Source organism: Arvicanthis niloticus, chromosome 26, assembly GCF_011762505.2.
Source record: "Arvicanthis niloticus isolate mArvNil1 chromosome 26, mArvNil1.pat.X, whole genome shotgun sequence".
NCBI lineage: Eukaryota > Metazoa > Chordata > Mammalia > Rodentia > Muridae > Arvicanthis > Arvicanthis niloticus.
The window spans coordinates 14194666-14213786 of NC_133434.1; the positions used below are offsets into that span (position 1 = coordinate 14194666).

Here is a 19121-nt window from a genome sequence, read left to right on the forward strand (position 1 = left end):
TGCAAATCAATCCATTCTTATCTCCTTGTACAAAGCTTAACTCCAAGTGGATAAAAGACCTTCACATAAAACCAGATACACTGAAACTAATAGAAGAGAAGGTGGGAAAGACCCTTGAATACTTAGGCACAGGGGAACAGTTCCTGAACAGAACACCAATGGCTTATGCTCTAAGATCAAGAATTGACAAATGGGACCTCATAAAATTGCAAAGCTTCTGTAAGGCAAAGGATGCTGTCAATAGGACAAAATGGCAACCAACAGATTGGGAAAAGATATTTACCAATCCCACATCAGATAGACAGCTAATATTCAATATATACAAAGAACTCAAGAAATTAGACTCCAGACAACCAAATAACCCTATTAAAAATGGGTTACAAAGCTAAACAAAGAATTCTCAACTGAGGAAACTCGAATGGCTGAGAAGCAAATGTTCAACATCCTTAGTCATCAAGGAAATGCAAATCAAAACAACCCTGAGATTCCACCTCATACCAGTCAAAATGGCTGAGATAAAAAACTCAGGTGATAGCAGATGTTGTCGAGGATATGGAGAAAGAGGAACACTCCTCCATTATTAGTGGGTTTGCAAGCTGGTACAACCACTCTGGAAATTAGTCTGGCCGTTCCTCAGAATATTGGACATAGCATTACCTGAGGACCCAGCTATACCACTCCTGGCATATACCCAGAAGATGCTCCAACATATAACAAGGACATATGCTCCACTATGTTCATAGCAGCCTTATTTATAATAGCCAGAAGCTGGAAAGAACCCAGATGTCCTTCAACAGAAGAATGGATACAAAAAATGTGGTACATTTATACAATGGAGTATTACTCAGCTATTAAAAACAATGAATTCATGAAGTTCTTAGGCAAATGGATGGAACTAGAAAATAGCACCCTGAGTGAGGTAACCCAATCACAAAAGAACACACATGGTATACACTCACTGATAATTGGGTATTAGCCCAAAAGTGCCCAATACCCAAGATACAACTCACAGACCACATGAAGCTCATGAAGAAGGAAGACCAAAATGTGGGTGCTTTGGCCCTTCTTAGAAAGAGTAACAAAATACTCATGGGAGCAAATATGAAGACAAAGTGAGGGACATAAACTGAAGGGGGGAGGGTTGTTTGGAGACTGTTCCTTCCACCTGGGAATCCAGCCCCTGTGCAGTTACCAAAGGTAGACGCTGATGTGGATGCCACAAAGTGCATGCTGACAGAAGCCTCATATAGCTGTCTCCTTAGAGGTCTGCCAGAGCCTGACATACTCAGAGGTGGATGCTCACAGCTAACCATTGAACTCATGATGGGGTTCCCAATGGAGGAGTTAGAGAAGACTGAAGAAGCTGAAAGGGCTTGTGGCCCCATGGGGAGAGTAACAATACCAACCAACCAACCAGAGCTCCCAGGGTCTAAACCACCAGCTTGGGAGAACATAGGGAGAAATCCATAGCTCCAGCTGTATATGTTGGGGAGGATGGTCTTGTCGGGCACAGGTGGGAGGAGATCCTTGGTCCCATGAGGGCTGGATGCCCCAGAGTGGGAGAGTTCGAGGGCAGGGAGGTAGGAGTGGGTGGGTGAGTGGGGGCACATCCCCACAGAAGCAGGAGGAGGGGGAATGGGATAGGAAATTTTGGGGGGGGGGGATGAGGAAAGGGGATAACATCTGAAATGTAAATAAAATATCCAAAAAAAAAATCTCACATGCTCCATGTCCCCAGATCAGCTGTGAAGACTGTGACAGAGCCAGTGTTGCAATGGATAGGCTGCTAGCTGTTCTGATCACTATCAACACAAAGGACAATGCTCTGCTGGGAAGACTCTGCAAAACTGTTTGAAAATGATCAGTGTGAGCCACCATAACAGTTCCTCTGCATGTGGAGGTGCCACAGTTGGCGTCTCTCACTTTGGAAAATGAATCAGTGAGTGAGCTTGCTACTTACTTTTTACTTAGCATCAGACATATTTTCAACACCCAAGTTCTTCTCAATAAATAAAAACAATGTCAGCAGCATTTAAATAACATTGTCACAGAATTCACAATTGTGAGTTTTCAAGCATGTAATTTCAAATAACTTGGAAAACTGAAAGTGCAACCAAATTCAAGGCCCATTTTTCTCTTGTTACAGTATCAAGAAGAGGACATGATCACTAGATAATTCTTTCATAAATGGCAATAGTGTACTACTGTGCTGAAAAGCATAACCATTCAAAATATTCCCATGACCTCAGCTTACGGAGAAAAAAATAAATGCCCCTCAGGATATATAAAGCAAGTGAAACAGGTTTTAGAATAACAGAAATCTTGATTGTGGGGCTGTGGAGAGGTTCGTAGCAAAACATTTGCTATGTGTGTATAACAACCTTATTTTGGATCCCCAAGATACCTAAAACTGGGCCTGCAATAATGCTATGTAATAATCCCAGAACACAGAGACAGACAGATACAAACAGGTGTACGCGCGTGTGCACACACACACAGACTTGGAGCCCAGGGAAAGAGCTGCTGAAGCCTGAGACCAGCATGGGACCACTAAACCCAGCATGGGACCACTGAACCCAGCATGGGACCACTGAACCCAGCATGGGACCACTGAAATCCACTGAAATATATCCCTAGCCCTTAATTACCATTTCAGAGCAGTACCAAGTCTCTATTGTGTCATGTAGTACTGGGAGTACTAAGTCACTGGGGGATTCTGACATGTGTTTCTTTCTCACATAAAAGTAATGGAACTGTGCCCCTTCCACACAAACACACACGCACACAGGATCGTATGTGAACAGAAACATTTACCTTCTGCCCTTCTCACAGAGCTTCTCAATTTCAGCTTTCAGGTCCTGCTCCTTCTGCAAGAACTCCTTCTTTTCTTTCTCTATCTTCTTCTTGGTTTCTTCTCGCTTTATGGTCACATCCTGAATAGCCTTTAGTATCTCCTAAATCCCATATAATTAGTCACACAAATAAAGAAAGAAAGGTTAGCTTTTAGTGTTTAGAGAGATCCAATGCTCTCTTCTGTTGTGTCTAAAGACAGCTACAGTATATTCATATACAAAAAATAAATAAATAAATCTAAAAAAAAGAATCAATTTCATTGACTGATGTAAAAGTCAAACCTCTGGAAGAAAGTCATATGAACATATACGTCAACTTCATAGGTCTAAGAATCTTTGAAAAATAAAATGTGGGTCTAGAGAGATAGCTCAGTATTTAAGAGCACTATTCTTCCAGAGGACCCAGGTTCAATACCCAACACCCACACAGCAGCTCACAACTGTCTGTGACTCCAGTTCCAGGGGATCTGATGCCTTCTTCAGGCCTTCCAGGGCACCTGATACAAGTGGTGCACAGGCATAAATAAATGCAAGACACCCATATACATAAAATCAAATACCCTTTAAAAACTGGGATGTGAGACTGGGGAGAGCTTAGTCAGTAAAGTACTTGCCATATAAACATAATGATGAGTGTGAGTCCTAGAACCCCCATAAAATAACTGGGTGTGGTAGCATGCCCTTGTACTCGAGGATCTAGAAAGGCAGCACCAAGGGATCCTTGGAGCTTGCTGGACAGCCAGCCTAGCTCTAGGTCCAAATGAGAGATTCTGTCTCAAATCACAAAATGGACAGTGCGTACGGAATGACCTCCACATACATGCACACATATCTGCATGCATACATGCGTGTATACACATGAACACACACACACAATGGAATTGGAAGGTGGAATGTCCTGGCTTGTGTAGCACTATGCTTCCTATTACTGACGCTCCAATAAAGACTGAACACACCCATCAAGGAGACTGAGAGAGAATTCTTGCTTCAGGCTAGAGTTTGCTACACCCAGCAGATATGCTCTTGTTTTATTATAGCTCTGCTTTTATTATAAATAGAATTGTCTATTTGTTTGCTGTGCTGGATGGTTTTATATCAACTTGACACAAGCTAAAGTCATCTGAGAGGAGGGAACCTCAATTAAGAAATTGCCTCCATAATAGCAGATTGTAGATGGGCCTGTAAAGCATTTTCCTAATTAGTGATTAGTGGAGAAGGGCCCAGCCCATAGTGAACGGTGCCATCCATCTCTGGGCGGGTGGTCCTAGGTGCTACAAGAAAGCAGACTGATCACCTAGCAGTGGTGCTGCACGCCTCTAATCCCAACACTCAGAAGGCAGAAGCAGGAGGATCTCAGTGAGTTCGAGGCCAGCCTAGTCTACAGAGTGCATTCCAGGATAGCCAGGGCTATATAGAGAAGCCCTGACTCAAAAAAAAAAAAAAAAAAAAAAAAAAAGAAGAAGAAGACAGACAGAGCAGGCTGAGCAGTCATGTGGGGCAAGAAAGTAAGCAGCTCCTGCCTCCAGGCTCTTGCCATGTTTGACTTCCGGTTCTGACTTCCTCCCATGATGAACAGCAATATGAAAGTGTAAGCTGAATAAAGTCTTTCCTCCCCAACTTGCTTTTGGTCATGGTGTTTCATCACAGCAATAGTGACCCTAAGACAATTGCTATCATACTATATAACAACAAGAATAAATACATATATGAGTATACTCATAAGACTGTACAATACAAAGTTCATCACCTGTGACAATTATCCCTTTTCTCTGTGCATAAAGGTAATCTCTGTGCTAAGGGATTTGGTTATGTTTTCACAGTTTGTTCACGGTTGTCTAGGTGGTGCTACAGGCCCACACACAAAGCACACATATTACTTCTAAGCTATATTCTTGGCCCATTTTTCCATTTCTAGTGAGGCCATTTAATATTCATTTTACATCATTTTTTCCATTCAGCATAACCACATTATATCAATAACTACAGACATAACCAAATCATATAGACATTTCCAGGCTATTTAACCATTCTGTTCAAAGTTCATCAGATTGACAGAAACTTAGAAGCTACTTTTCCAACCTAATCTAAAGGTGGCTGAGACAGCCTGTAACCCAGGCTAGCCTCATTGTCATTATGTAGCTGAAGATAACCTTGAACTTCTGATCTTCCTGCCTCTGCATCAGAATGCTGAATGTTAGAAATGTGCCACTTAAGATTTTAAGGAACAATGAAATAAACATTCTCAATGTCCATTTATACACAAGTTTGCATCTGTAGAACGAACTCCCAATAAGACTGCGTGGTCAAATTACTTACTGTGTATTTACAATTTTAATTGCCAGGCTTTCCCATGTTTCCAAAATGAGCATCAGAGTTCCCAGGCCTGAGCAGCTCGCTTTTCCTCACCCATGACAACACTCTTCTGACTACTTAGTACATCTTTTTTTTGCATTTGAGGTTTTTACTTCTCTAATTTACTTTTCCCAGTTTTTAGATGTAGATTTAACCTAAATGAAACTACATTTTTACATGAGAGAGGAAACTAAATAAATGTTTACTAGTCAATAAAAGTCAACAAAATATTTTAAGTAAATAATCTTTTTTGTCTCTAAACTAAAATAGAAGAGTCTGGACAAGATCCTCAATGCTTTTTTTTTTTTAATACTTTTAAGTTTTTTTGAAGATTAAAAAAAGTTATCTGTATATGTATGTGTCTGTGCTCATGTGAGTGCAGGTGTCCAGAGTCCAGGAGAGGGTGCTAGGTCCCCTGAGATTGAATTACAAGCAGTTAGTTATAGGTTGTGAGCCACCTGACAAGGGTCTGGGAACCTAACTCAGGTCCTCTTCAAGGGCAGTAAAATCTTCTCTAAGTAGCTAAGCCATTTTTCCAGCCTTCTTTATATTAAAATTTGATAATCCTGCCATGGTAGTCTATGTAGGAGGATCTAGAGTTCAAAACTAGCCTGAGCTACACAAAAATAAACCAAACCCAAGAAATACTAATTTTCTTTCTTTTATTTTGAAGATTTATTTATTTTATATATATGTGAGAATACTATGACTGTCTTCAGACACACCAAAAGAGGGCATCAGATCCCATTACAGATGGTTGGAAGCCACCCTATGGTTTCTGGGAATTGAACTCAGGACCTTTGGAAGAGCAGTCAGTGCTCTTAACAGCTGAGCCACCTCTCCAGCCTCGATTTTCTTTCTTTTTAAAGAAACTATTTAAAGTTTGATCAGAGATGGTTATTTTACTCATTAGCAATGTGTGTGCATGTATAAACACATACATACATACTTTTCTTTTGAGGAGTGGATTTTTTTTTTCTGCGATACATTCTCACTACTCAGGCCTAGCTTGGTATTTTGACCAGGCTGAACTCAAACTCACAGGTCTCCACCTCCCTTTGCCTTCAGAGTGCTGTGATTAAAATCATGTGCCAACTCTTATGGCTATACATAAGTAATTTTAAATCTATGTTCTGCATATTAGAGAAGACACATAATACTTATCTGATATGTGATTCCCTTCCTTCCTTCCTTCCTTCCTTCCTTCCTTCCTTCCTTCCTTCCCTCCTTCCTTCCTTCCTTCCTTCCTTTTTCTTTTGTGGTCTGGGAGTTAAACCCAGGTTGCTGAGAATGCTAGGCAAGGACTCTACCACTGACTGCATCCCAAGGTCAGGCTCTGCAGACTACCTGGTGATTCTTCATTTCTTCTTCTCTCCTCTGCTGAAGCTGCTTTAACTGCACTTGGAGCTGACTCTCCACCTGCCTCTGCTTGTCCAGGACTTCTTGGTAACGTTCCTTCAACAGAGTTCTCTCTGTCATCATTTTGTCCTATTGAGAACAACAAAAGGTTTATTCCCAATTTAACCAGGAGAAACCTTCAGCAGTTTTTGTTTTGAGAAGTGTCTTATACAGCTCAGTAGCCTCCATCTTATATGTTGCCAAAGATAATCCTGAACTTCTGACCCTCCCACCTGCACTGCCCATGTATGGCAACTTCAGGTATGGACCACACCTAGTTTATACTGTAGGAACTGAACCCAGGGCTTCCTGCATGGTGGGCAAACGGTACCCCCAATCTATAGCTAAGATGTGACTGCACTGTCTGATACAGTAGCTACTAGCTGCATGTGGCTATGTAACTTTAGGTTAAAGCAGAAACACCAGGCCCTCAGGAGCCTAGCCACATTTCAAGGACTCAAATGCCACCTGTGACTGGTGGCCACCATACCAGAGAGCTGAGACTGAGCCCATTTCCATCACTCCAGAAAGTACCAGTACTCAACACCATGATAAAGCAGGGTTAGCAACCCACAGCATGTGGGCCAAATGCAGCCTTTGATGCACAATGTCTTTCAGGCTGCTTCCCATAGCAACAGCAGAATGGAATGCTTATAATAAGGTCCATAAAATCCATAGAACATATGTCCTGCATGAGCCCTTTACCAAAACATGCTTGCCAATCTTTGCGTTTGGGAGAAAGAGGACAGGGGCATTTTGTTATCTGATAGGAGCAAGAGAGTGAGGAAGTGAAAGAACAGGGCTGGATACCCACTCACAGGATCCCTGAGTTCGAGGCTAGCCTGAACTACAGTTTGTTTTATTTAAAACACATACACACATACACCCCACATACATACATACTCACATAATTAAAAAATAAAAATTTTAGCAAGGCAGTGGCGGCGCATGCCTTTAATCCCAGCACTCAGGAGGCAGAGGCAGGTTCTCTGAGTTTGAGGCCAGCCTGATCTACAACATGAGTTCCAGGACAGCCAGGGCTACACAGAGAAACCCTGTCTCGAAGAACAAACAAACAAACAAACCAAAAAGCCTTTAAATTAAACAATTAACTAGTTAGTTAACTAACTTTTGTGGCTCAGTGGTTAAAAATACTTACTACTCTTGCATAGGACACTGGTGTGGCTCCCAGCACCACACAGTCACTCATCATCATTAGCTCTAGTTCTGAGGGATCTAATGTCTTCTCCTGACCTCCTCAGGTACCAGCACACACACAGTGCACTTACATATATGTAAGCAAAACAGTCACACAATAGAATAAACCTAAAAATATCTTTAAAAGCTGAAAAGAGAACCAACTCCACAAAGTTGTCCTCTGGCTTCTACATACATGCTGTAACACATGTGGACTGTACCTACACACTTATCACACGCATGGACACATACACTGATAATAAATAAAATTAAAACATGCCTTTACAAAAGAATTTTTGATCTATTCCTGGCATTTTGTGATAAAATTGCATCCTTTACTTTTATTTTTAATCTTTCTTTCTTTCTTTCTTTCTTTCTTTCTTTCTTTTTTTTTTCTTAAAGACAGAAGCTTTCTACATATCCCTGGCTGTTTTAAAACTCACTATGTAGACTAGGCTCTTTTTAACTTGTGTGTGTGTGTGTGTGTGTGTGTGTAAGCACTCACAAGTATACACAAGTGCAATATTCTTGGAGAGCTGTCCGATATGGATGCTAGGAACTGTCCTCAGGTCCTCTGGAGGAGCAGTACATTCTCTTAATCACTGAGCCCAAGAACACTACAGATGCTGGATCCCCTGGAAGTGGAGTTACAGCAGCCCTGAGGCATTGCGAGTGAGTGCTGGGACTAACGTCAGGCCCTTTAGAAGAGCGGCAGGTGCTTTGATTGCCAAGCAGTGCAATCCACTCCTCCCATTCTTCCCTGAGCTCTGGGGACAGAACTCTACCCATCAGGCTTGAGTGACAAGCACTTTCACTCACTAAGCCACCTCATTGGGCCAAGGGGGCTATTCCAAGAAATTAATACCTTCTACCTAAAAATGTAATGTTTTTGTTTTTGTTTTTTTGTTTTTTAATGATATGGCCTTTGCAACCAGGCTGATCTGGAACTGAAACTGAAGTTTAAGGCTGAACTTAAACTTCCTCCTACTTCAACTTTCCAAGTGTTTAGAAACCAACAGTTCTTCTGTTGTCACCCTTGCTCAGTAATCATGCCTTTTTTTTTTAAAATAAAACTAAACAAACAAGCAAATAACTACCACAGCAAGATCTTTTCTCAGAAAACAAATATGGGTGGGAATTAATTCAGCCGGTGAAGTGACTGCCATGCACAAAGCCCTGGCCTAGACCCCAAATACTGCAGGAAAGCAAACATGATGTCCGCACCTAGATAATCCCTGGCACTCAGAGGAGAGGCAGGAGGACAGTTTGAGGCCAGCCTAAGTCTTGAGACCTTCTCTCCAAAATAAAAATAAATACAAGTCCTCAGTACCACTCAGTCTGGTGGCACTCACCTGTAACCTCCCAACTGTAACTTGGGAGGCTGAAATGGCAGGATTACAGCCTCAAAGCCAGCCTGGGCTACATAGTGAGACTTCATTTAAACAACAACAAACAAACCAACTACCAAGGGACAGTAAAGAATATATCTAAGTAAGCAATACAGATGAAAAGGAACTGATAAAGTGACAGAAGCATGACACTGTAACACGATTAGTAAGTTAAATTAAGCTTAACAAAGAGTCTATAATGTAAGACCCAACAATTCAAAGCCAGTATACTGTGAACTACTTATAATGTACCCAAAATATTTTATTTGGTTTACAGAGCCAGCTTTTTGAGACAGCATCTCATGTATCCAGGCTGGCCTCAAACGTACTACATAGCTAAGACTGGCCTTGAACTCCCAGTCTTCTTGCCTCTACCTCCTAAGTGCTAAGATTATAGGTATGTACCACCATACCCATGGAGGATCAGCTTTTTAAAAATAGCAGTGGGGCCAGGCTTGATGGTGCATGTCTTTTAATCCCAGAACTTGTTTAGGCAGAAGTAGGGGGAATCTCTTTAAGTTCAGGGCCAGCCTGGTCTATATAGCAAGTTCAAGGTTAGCCAGACTTACACAGTGAGACCCTAACTCGAAAATTATTAAATGAATAAAATGTAATCTTAAAAAACCTGGTGAAAATGGAGCCTATCAGGATAAAAGTAACCAAGATAAGAGGGGGAAATTCATAGGAAAGGAATACTGCTAAAAACATGGAGATTTTTCATCTTCAAAGGTTTAAGCTTGAATGTTAAGAATGAGCACCTTCAACCATAACCCTTGGGAGGCAAGGCAGGCTGTTCTATGTGAGAATCAGCCTGGCCTAAATAGTGAGTTCCAGGTTAATCAAAACTATACAGTGAGACTCTATTTCAAAAATAGACAATATATAAAAATATATTTAAAAAATATATAAAAATAAGACAAAATACCTTATATTAAAAATTTCACAGCACTTGGAAGGTGAGGGCAGGAACATCAGAGGCTAAAGGTCACCCTCCTACATTGTGAATTCAAGGTCAGCCTAGGCTACATGAAACCTTGTTTCATGCAAAGCAGCAGTCCCATGTGGAGGCTCACTCCTGTAATTACAGCCATGCCATGGAGGACTGCTATGAGTTTAAGGCTGGCCTGGCTACAGAACGAGACCTTTGTCAAACACAGAGAGTAATGAACAAAATGGTGCAAACTTCCAATCCCAGGGTTCAGGAGGCAACACTCAAGGTCTAAGGCAAGCCAGAGCTACATCATTTGAAAGCCTACCTCAAAATAAAGAACTGAAAACAAAAGCCAGAGCATTTTAAAAGAACATAGATAGTAGTATACAGAAAGCAAGCTCCATCGCTAAACCAAAAGGAGAGCCCAGCAAGAACTCCAGAGATCCTATTTTCCTTTCAGAGCAGGGCTAGCATAAAAGATATTGCTAAAATGTATCAGCCTGGGCGAGGCAGGCTGGGCGAGGCAGTCCAATCCCACTGTCAGGGATTTTATAAAGGAGATTTGCACTTTCCCCAGCCAAAATGTCAATGCTTCTTTTTTTTTTTTTTTTTTTTTTTTTTTTTGGTTTTTCAAGACAGGGTTTTTCTGTGTAGCCCTGGCTGTCCTGGAACTCACTTTGTAGACCAGGCTGGCCTCGAACTCAGAAATCCGCCTGCCTCTGCCTCCCAAGTGCTGGGATTAAAGGTGTGTGCCACCACTGCCCGGCATGTCAATGCTTCTATATCCTGTGCTCCAACAGCTTTATGTGACAATGACATTTAAGTATGCACTTACCAGATTCTTTTCAATATCCTGGTCTGTGTTTACTTCTGAATCTGCAGTCTTAAAGTCAGTCTACAAAAAGAAGAAACAATCATATTCAGGACTTTAAGTCACTTTAACACAAATAGAGTTATTCTAGAGATATTTATCTAGAAACCTGCAATAAAGAGCAGAGCATCACTGGAGTGCTTGCAGATACTGCCATCTGATGCAGTCTTTATTTACCTCACAAAACTGTCCACCATCTGCCTGAGAGAAAGCAACCTATGTACCCATAGTCCTTCCTACAGCAAAGCACCCAGGCACCAGAAAGCAGCATTCATTCACTTAAGATGCAGACCAGACAAGCCACAAGGGCAGAGTTGATAAGTATGGATGCTAGCTGGGCAGGGTGGTGCACGTCTTTGTACTCAGCACTCAGGAGGCAGAGGCAGGCAGTCGCTGAGAATTTGAGGTCAGTCTGGTCTACATACTGAGTTTCATGACAGCTAGGGCTACACAGAGGAACCCTGGCTTGAAAAATAAAAACATTAAAAAAAAAAAAAAAAAAGAGGAAAGAAGGGAAAGGATAAATGCTAAGGATGTACACCAGTCACGTCTCCATCACAGAGGTGACACGGAGGTCATGAGAACTGCCGATGTTAACAGTTACACACTGGCTTTCCTGTTTCTGCAACACAGAATCAAGAAGCCATTACATGATACTATATGCAAACTGTGTGACGACTACTAGCAAAAAATGACCCAATGCAGTTCTCTACCACAGAAATGGTCCCTCCCCTCCCCCAATTCCAGTTTAGTGGTAGAAACGTGATACTTAACCTGCACAGCGATGTTCTGAGAAAGCTTCGAGGAAGAGCTATCCTGGTCCTCATCCTGATCCACTCTGACTCCTTCAACCCCATTTGTTGGTCCTACAGGTCGGAAGTCCAAGCCTGTATCCCTGCTACCTTCCTTTAGGATGGAGGCTGCTGGACACTTCTCTTCAGAGCAATTCCTGGAGGCAAGTTGTTTTGAGTGGCACCCTGCCTTAAGAGACCGAGTGACTGGAAGGAGGCTCTCCTGGAGGCTCGTGTCCCCCTCCTCTCCTGCTGGGTTGGTCAAGTCCTTCACATCAGACTGAGACCCATTGCCAGAAAGACAAAGGGCTGTGGCTACCAAGTTTTCTCCTAAAACTTCCTCATGCGCTGCTGTAGTGTCACCCACTGATGAATCAGGATCCTGTTCTGGGTGTTCCAAATGGGCATTTCTGTTACTCTCCTTGGTTATCATTTGGCTACTTAAACTCGGCGGAGATGAGTTCTTCTGTTTCTGGGCAGAGTCTTTGGGGCTATCCAAAAAAAAAAAAAAAAAAAATTTTGTTTTCTGGGATGAGGTTGTAGCTCAGTGGTATGTCACCTGACTAGCATGGCTCAGACCCAGGATTCTGTTACTAACACCACAAAAGAAGGAATTCTTCCCTCAACTTTTGAAAGATTAAATATGACACTGTGTTTTGAAGTGCTGGGAATCAAACCCATGCTGGACAGTGCTCTACTAATGAGCCACACCCCCAACACAGTCACCAGAACAAAACCACATGCTATAGGCCTTCTCCACCAGAACAAACTTCTTTCTATCCAACAATTTCTAGGTATTCCAACATGGTAGGTAGGACCTTGAGAAAGTTCTGGGAGTGGCCTATTGTGCTTAAAAACAAGTGACCCTCCAGGTCTAAAAATAAATGCCCAATGCCAACAACTTTTGTGAACAGGAAAAACACAGCACAATGCTAGTTAGACTAGTTATAGATACTAACTTAGTTATGCATATTTTCATAAATACCTAGATTTGTTTATTTGAGACAGGGCCTCACCGACTGGTCTTGAACTCAAAGAAATCTACCTGCCTCTAGCTCCAAGTGCTGGGATTAAAGGTGTCACCATCACACCTGGCAAAACCTTGTTTTTATTCCAACTGCATGTTCCACAAAAATAATTTTACTAGTATAGTAAGGTAGCCTACTGGGTATTTGCTATGCAAGCCCTAATGATTTGAATTAAGTCCTTGTAACCCACAGTGGAAAAAGAAACTCCTAAAAGTTGTCCTTGGCCTATACACACACACACACAAACACACACAAACACACACACACACACTTACTTGAACTAAAAATAATAACTGTTCTTTAAATACATCACATAGATCTTTGAACAAAACCACTATTTGACTTGACAGTTTGCCAGTGAACAGTATCACCTCAAGTAGTTTAGAGTCAGATTTCACTTTGTTTAATTTCTTTGTGATAGCATCTTAGTATGTAGTCCTGGCTGAAAATGGCATTCATGTGCAGCTTAGACCAGCCTCAAAACCATGCAACCATGCTGCACCAGCATCCACATGCTGGGGACTCTAGACATAAGCCACCATATTCAGCTTTGAAGGTAAAATCTTGAATTCATAACTGAAGTTGCTGATGGAAATTTTATTCTATATAACAAACATACATATATTTAACATCTGGGATGGGAATTTTGTCATTTGTCAAAGATATTTAATGTTTAATTTCCCTTTCACCCCTAGGTCTAGGGAATAAACACTTGCACAGGCTGGGCACACACTGCTTATTAAGCCGGAACCAGTGTACTACTTGTTTTTGCTTGTCTTCTTCTTTTCTCTTCTCCTTTCTTTTCTTTTCTTCCTTGAGAAAAGGTCTCACAGTGTAGCCCTGACTGGCCTGGCACTCTTATTTAATAGATCAGACTGGTCTTGAACACTTAGAGACCCACCTCCCTTTGCCTCCTGAGCTAAGATGAAGGCGGGGACTATCACAGTTGGCCAGTGCAGCACCTTTTCCAGAGAGCCTTAGAGCACACTCAGAATGACATCTAACATTCATAGCCAGTCTTTCGCTCACAAGTTAAATCTATGTCAAATTAGGGGCTGGAGAGATGGCTCAGTGGTTAAGAACACCAGCTGCTCTTCCAGAGGACATGGGTTCCATTCCTAACACCCACATGGCAGCTTAGAGCTGTCCTAACTCCAGTTCTAGTTTAACACCCTTACACAGACATACATGTAAGCAAAATGTCAATGTACATCAAGGAAAAAAAAAAGCTGAGCATGGAGGCACTTGCCTTTAATCCCAGTGGACTCAGGAGGCAGAGGCAGGAGGATCTCTGAGTTTCAGGCCAGCCTGGTCTACAGAGTGAGTTGCTGAACAACTAGGACTACCCAAAGAAACCCTGTCTCAAAAAAAAAATCCAAAAAATTAATAAATAAAAAATGTAAAGGTTTGTATCAAATGTCTTTGTTGTCTTCCCTCCCCTGCTGCAGTGTGTACAACAGAGTCTGTCAGCTCACCCTTCACTCATCCCAAGCTAACACCAACACAGGCTTCAGATAAAGTGCTCTTCCCTCAGAACAATTATCTGTGCTATAGAAATCTTTACAAATATACTCAGTCTATCTATCTATCTATCTATCTATCTATCTATCTATCTATCTATTTTTCCCAAGACAGATTTCTCTGTGTAGCCCAGGCTGTCCTAGAACTCACTCTGTAGACCAAACTGGCCTCAAACTCACAGATCCACCTGCCTCTGCCTCCCAAGTTCCGGGATTAAAGGCGTGTGCCACCGCCGCCGGCTAATTTTTATTTACATTTCTCGCCGGCTAATTTTTATTTCCATTTCTAGTGGACCAGTAAGTTTAATTGGAGTTAATATAGGAGCATGGATGAAGGGTTATTTACAGGAGGAGCAAGTCCACTAAAACAAAATGTCTTTGCCTCCCCCAGCAAACACTGAGTGATTCTTCTTGAAAGCCAACTGTGGAATGGGGACAGGGAACTTAATTATAGACCTGGTCAAATACAATACCCAGGCTTAAATATAAACTGTACAGTCTACTAGCCTCTAGACAAGTTACTCCATTTCTAAAGTAGAAATAGTACCGTCCAACTAACCTAGAGATCACTCAATAACCTGCTGTTAGCTGCTATTACTACCACTGGTAGGACACGGCTGCTCTTATTTAGAAAATTAACACAAGCTGAAATATCCAAGTTTATGGCCGGCTTGCATTTCCCCTATTACTCATTCACTAACAGTACCTCTTGCTTTTTGTTCATTCATTTGTTAATTTATTTAGTGACACAGTCACATGTAATTCAGGCCGGCTCTGAACGAGGGTAACTGACTAAGACCTTGAACTTCACACTCTCCTGCCTTGGCCCCAGAAGTGCTAGCGCTACAGGTGTGTACCACCATATCTCTTTTCAAAAACAAATATCTATTGACTCTTAAGTCAGAGTTCATGAGTTCAAATCCTGACTCCAACACAGTTTTGTAACTTTGGGCAAGTCACTAGCCTCTCTGAGTCTGTTTCCTCACCTGTTATAGGAACATTAACCCCTGCCTTCTGGGACTTGCATGAGGGTTGAATGTGTTAATGTGCACATAGCTGTTGGTATAGTGTTACCTATTATATCAGATCCCAATCAATTCAGTTCAATATTGCACATAACAGTGTATTAGACAGACTTAAGAGGCAAAGTTAGATAATTACAACTCCTGCTTTCGAGACTTTGGAGGAAAAAGCTAAGTGTGATGTCCCACACACTTGGGAGGTGAAGACAGAAAGATTGGCCCTGGCTACATAGTGAGTTTGAGGCCAGCCTGAGCTACAAGAGACCCTGTCTCAAAAACAAACAACAACAAGGAGTCTTGAAGCCAGTGAAATGGCTCAGTGTGTGAAGGCAGTAGCCACCAAGACTAACCACCACACTTGGATTCCCCTGGACCCACATGGTGAAAGAGCCAATGCTGGCAGATTTTCTTGATCTTCACATGAAAACTGTGACATGTATGTTACACACAAACTCTAAATTTAAACGCCTGAGAGGCAGAATTAGAAGGATCTCTGTAAGCTCAAGGTCAGCCTGGTCTACACAGTCAGCTCCAGGTCAACCGGAACTACATAGTAAGACCCTGCCTCAAGAAGAAAACATAAATTAATTAGCTAATATAATAAAAAACAAATTTGGATGGAAGAAAAAAAGAATAATACACTTTAAAGGCATAATATATATGAAACAGTAAGCAATAAGATATATTAACAGATATAAATATGAATAGATACACATATAATCTGTGATTATGTTTGTATTTTGTACAGATATATCTACCTATATAACCAAGTATCTTGTAAATAAGTAGATGGCTCAGTAGGTAAGGGTTTTTCCACAAAAGCCTGGTAACATGAGTTTGACACCTAGAACCCACATAAGAGTTAAGTACCAAGTCCACAAAGTGTCCTCTTGACCTCCAAATGTACACACACCTCCCCACGCCATCACACATAATATACAATAAATAATAATTTTGTAAAGATATGAGTATGGACACACATAGTGACGAATCCCTTTAATCCCAGTAATCAGGAAGCAGAGGGAGGTAGACTACTCTGAGTTTGAGGTAAGCCTGGTCTACACAGTGAATTCTAGGTCAACCAGAGCTACAAAGGGAGACCTCTTCTAAAAAAAAGAAAGAAGAAAATGAGCAGCTGGGCAGTGGTGGCGCACGCCTTTAATCCCAGCACTTGGGAGGCAGAGGCAGGTGGATTTCTGAGTTCGAGGCCAGCCCGGTCTACAGAGTGAGTTCCAGGACAGCCAAGGCTATACAGAGAAACCCTGTCTCGAGAAAACCCAAAAAAACCCAAAAAACAAACAAAAAAAAAAAAAAGAAAAAAAAAGAAAAGAAAGAAAGAAAAAAGAAAATGAGCAAGAGGCACAAGAATGGTTAAATGAACAGAGTCGGGATAGGACAAATCAAGGAAATACATGCATTTATAACATGTTGACACTTGTCTTAACCTAGCATGCCGACCCAAGTATCAGTTGTCATGTAGGATACCATACAAAAATCAAGCAGTCCCTACTTAAAAAAAAAAAAAACATTAATCTGAGGAAGGGGGGAAAAACCTTAATCTGCAGAAGTGTCACTAGAGCTCCAAAGAGGGAAGAAGAGGCGCTCAGAAACCCATCCCAAAAGCACCTTACCCAAAGAAGCTTTCTCCTCAAGAGTCTGCACGTTACCTTAGGCCATCTGGGAGAGACTCGTCTGACTTGGAAGCACACAAAGCAGAAGATTCCGAAGAACTCGGGGCACCAGCCCCAAGGCCAGCTACCTCAGAGGCCGCCATCTGCACTCTGGACATTCAGAAACAAATGAAAAGACACAAGTTACAAAGCTGATGGCTTTCCTTTGCACAATGCCCACTGGGTCAGTTCCTCCTGACACCTGAGAAAGAGTATTCTGCAGGAGGGTAATAAAAAAGCCACTTCCTGCCCTAAGTCCCAGTCAGCACTAGCCCTTGGGACTGTCATATGTACATAAACATCAGGAGTCTACACAAAGATTTTTCTTTTGTTCTTGAGAGAAATGCAGTCATTTCAAACAGATGATAATCTGATCAGATTTTTCCGAATGGTCCACATACCTACCTTGTCTACTACCATTTATTAAAGTTGACCTTTCTAGCCCAGAATCAATACTATGTTTAAATCTCTTTTGGCTGTTGCAGTCAGAGCATTCTCTATTAATGTAAGTGATAGGGTTTCTGTGAGGTGTTTCCAAGAACAAGTCATCTCGGACCATCTCTGTGGGGTGTGTCTTTTATCCTGACAATATTCCTTTCCTACAGATGGGAACATCTGGTATCTGCCAATGCCCCACTAGCAAGTTACCATTGTGGCAAAACAGGTTACTACTTGGTAACTCCAGGAGAAAAGGGAGATGCTGAAAAACATGATAACTCAAGTAAGAGAACCCAAGAAGACGCTTTTTTTACATTTTTATTTTTAAGAGCATCTTTTTGTGTGTGTGTGTGTGTGCTGCAAAATAAACTCCGCCTTCTATGGTAAGAAGAAAAGCTCGATGGTGAAGGTAGGATTAGTAGACATTCCTGCTTTTATTTTGACAGCATCACATGAATACCTCTGAACCCAGAAGAATGCACAACAGATACCGAGTCAGGCTGAATCAATAGTCAAGCTCAGTGCTTCAGTCTCCTCTCATAATAAAACGCTCCCGAGTGAAAATGGGCCCCGAAACGCCATTATTGCATCTCGGATGCAAACATTCTGCCTCCAATAGGGTCGAGATCACTGCCTCCAACAGAGAACACAAGGTCTGGGTCACCGATGCCCGGTAAACGAAAAACCTTAGGGCAAGGGTCATCCGTGAAACACTGCAGCCCGAAGCTCGCCCAAAGAGAGAGGGGTGGGGGTCGCACATCTGGCTGGAGAGTCCAGTATGCCCAAGGGAATCCCACAACCCGATGATGGTCACCAGCCAGGCGGCGACGCAGAAGGGGACAATGGGGGGAAGCTGCGCCGGGTGGTCACCGCCACTCTTCACCGGGAGCTGCCGCTACGCTGGCCCCTGGCACTGGCCAGCGCCACCTCCACCCCTTCCCCTCCGTCCTCACCGGCCGCCAGTCCCCGTCCCACTCCCAGGCCGGGCTCCCGCCCCCGTCCCCGCCGCCCCCTCCCCGCCCCCCGCCGCGCCCCCTGGCCCCGCCGCCCCGACCCGCGCGCCGCCCCGCACACACCTCCCGCGCCGCGCCCCCGGGGAGCAAAGCGGGGGGGAGGGAAGGGACGCACCTGAGCGGGCGGAGAGGGGGAGGGGGCGGCCGAGCTTGGGGGAGGGGTCGAGCGCCGGCCCGCGCGCGGCACCTCCCACTTCCGGCGGCGCGAGCGCAGGGGGCGAGGCCGGGGCGGCGAGAGGAGCGGCCCCGCGGGGTGCGCGGCCGCCACCGACGGCGCCCTCTGGCGGCAGGCACGGGCAGTGCCCGGGCAACGGGGCCACTGAGGGACAGCCCTGAGACCCAGCGGAGGCCGAGGGAACGCGGGCCAGAGAGACGGCGGGCGGATGGAGGCGAGAGCCTCTCTGAGGAGTTTTATGGGGTAGAGTCAAGGCTATGGCCGTCCGACGGAGAAGAGCCGCGAGAGGCGTTTAGAGGTCGGAACCGAGACGGTCCTTACAGAGGACGCCATGAAGGACGAGGGCCCTCTGACGGAGGGGAGGGACCTGTGGCGGAGGACACGAGGGCTCGGGCCGCCGGAACTCCCACAGCCCGCACGGGCCTGTGGCAGAAGCCGTCGGCGGGCGTCGGCCGAGCGCCCGGAGCTCGGCCCG

General features: G+C 43.4%; 1 protein-coding gene across 7 annotated transcripts in view; it reads right to left on the reverse strand.

Moving 5' to 3' along the window:
- Rnf214 (ring finger protein 214) overlaps positions 1-19103 on the reverse strand; it is a 54262-nt gene extending 35159 nt beyond the window's left edge. Inside the window, exons 1-6 of one of the 7 annotated variants that reach the window (XM_076925010.1) lie at positions 18968-19103; positions 17018-17131; positions 11764-12271; positions 10954-11013; positions 6552-6692; positions 2815-2954 (exon numbers count right to left, since the gene is read on the reverse strand). In XM_076925010.1, coding sequence (XP_076781125.1) covers positions 2815-2954; positions 6552-6692; positions 10954-11013; positions 11764-12271; positions 17018-17124 — 956 coding nt within the window. In that variant the 5' untranslated portion in view covers positions 17125-17131; positions 18968-19103. Of the gene's footprint in view, positions 1-2814; positions 2955-6551; positions 6693-10953; positions 11014-11763; positions 12272-16981; positions 17132-17949; positions 18408-18534; positions 18557-18586 lie in introns of those variants that run through there. The other 6 variants (XM_076925008.1, XM_076925012.1, XM_076925009.1 and 3 more) reach the window with 6 other exon arrangements.
- Positions 19104-19121: the final 18 nt, after the last annotated feature.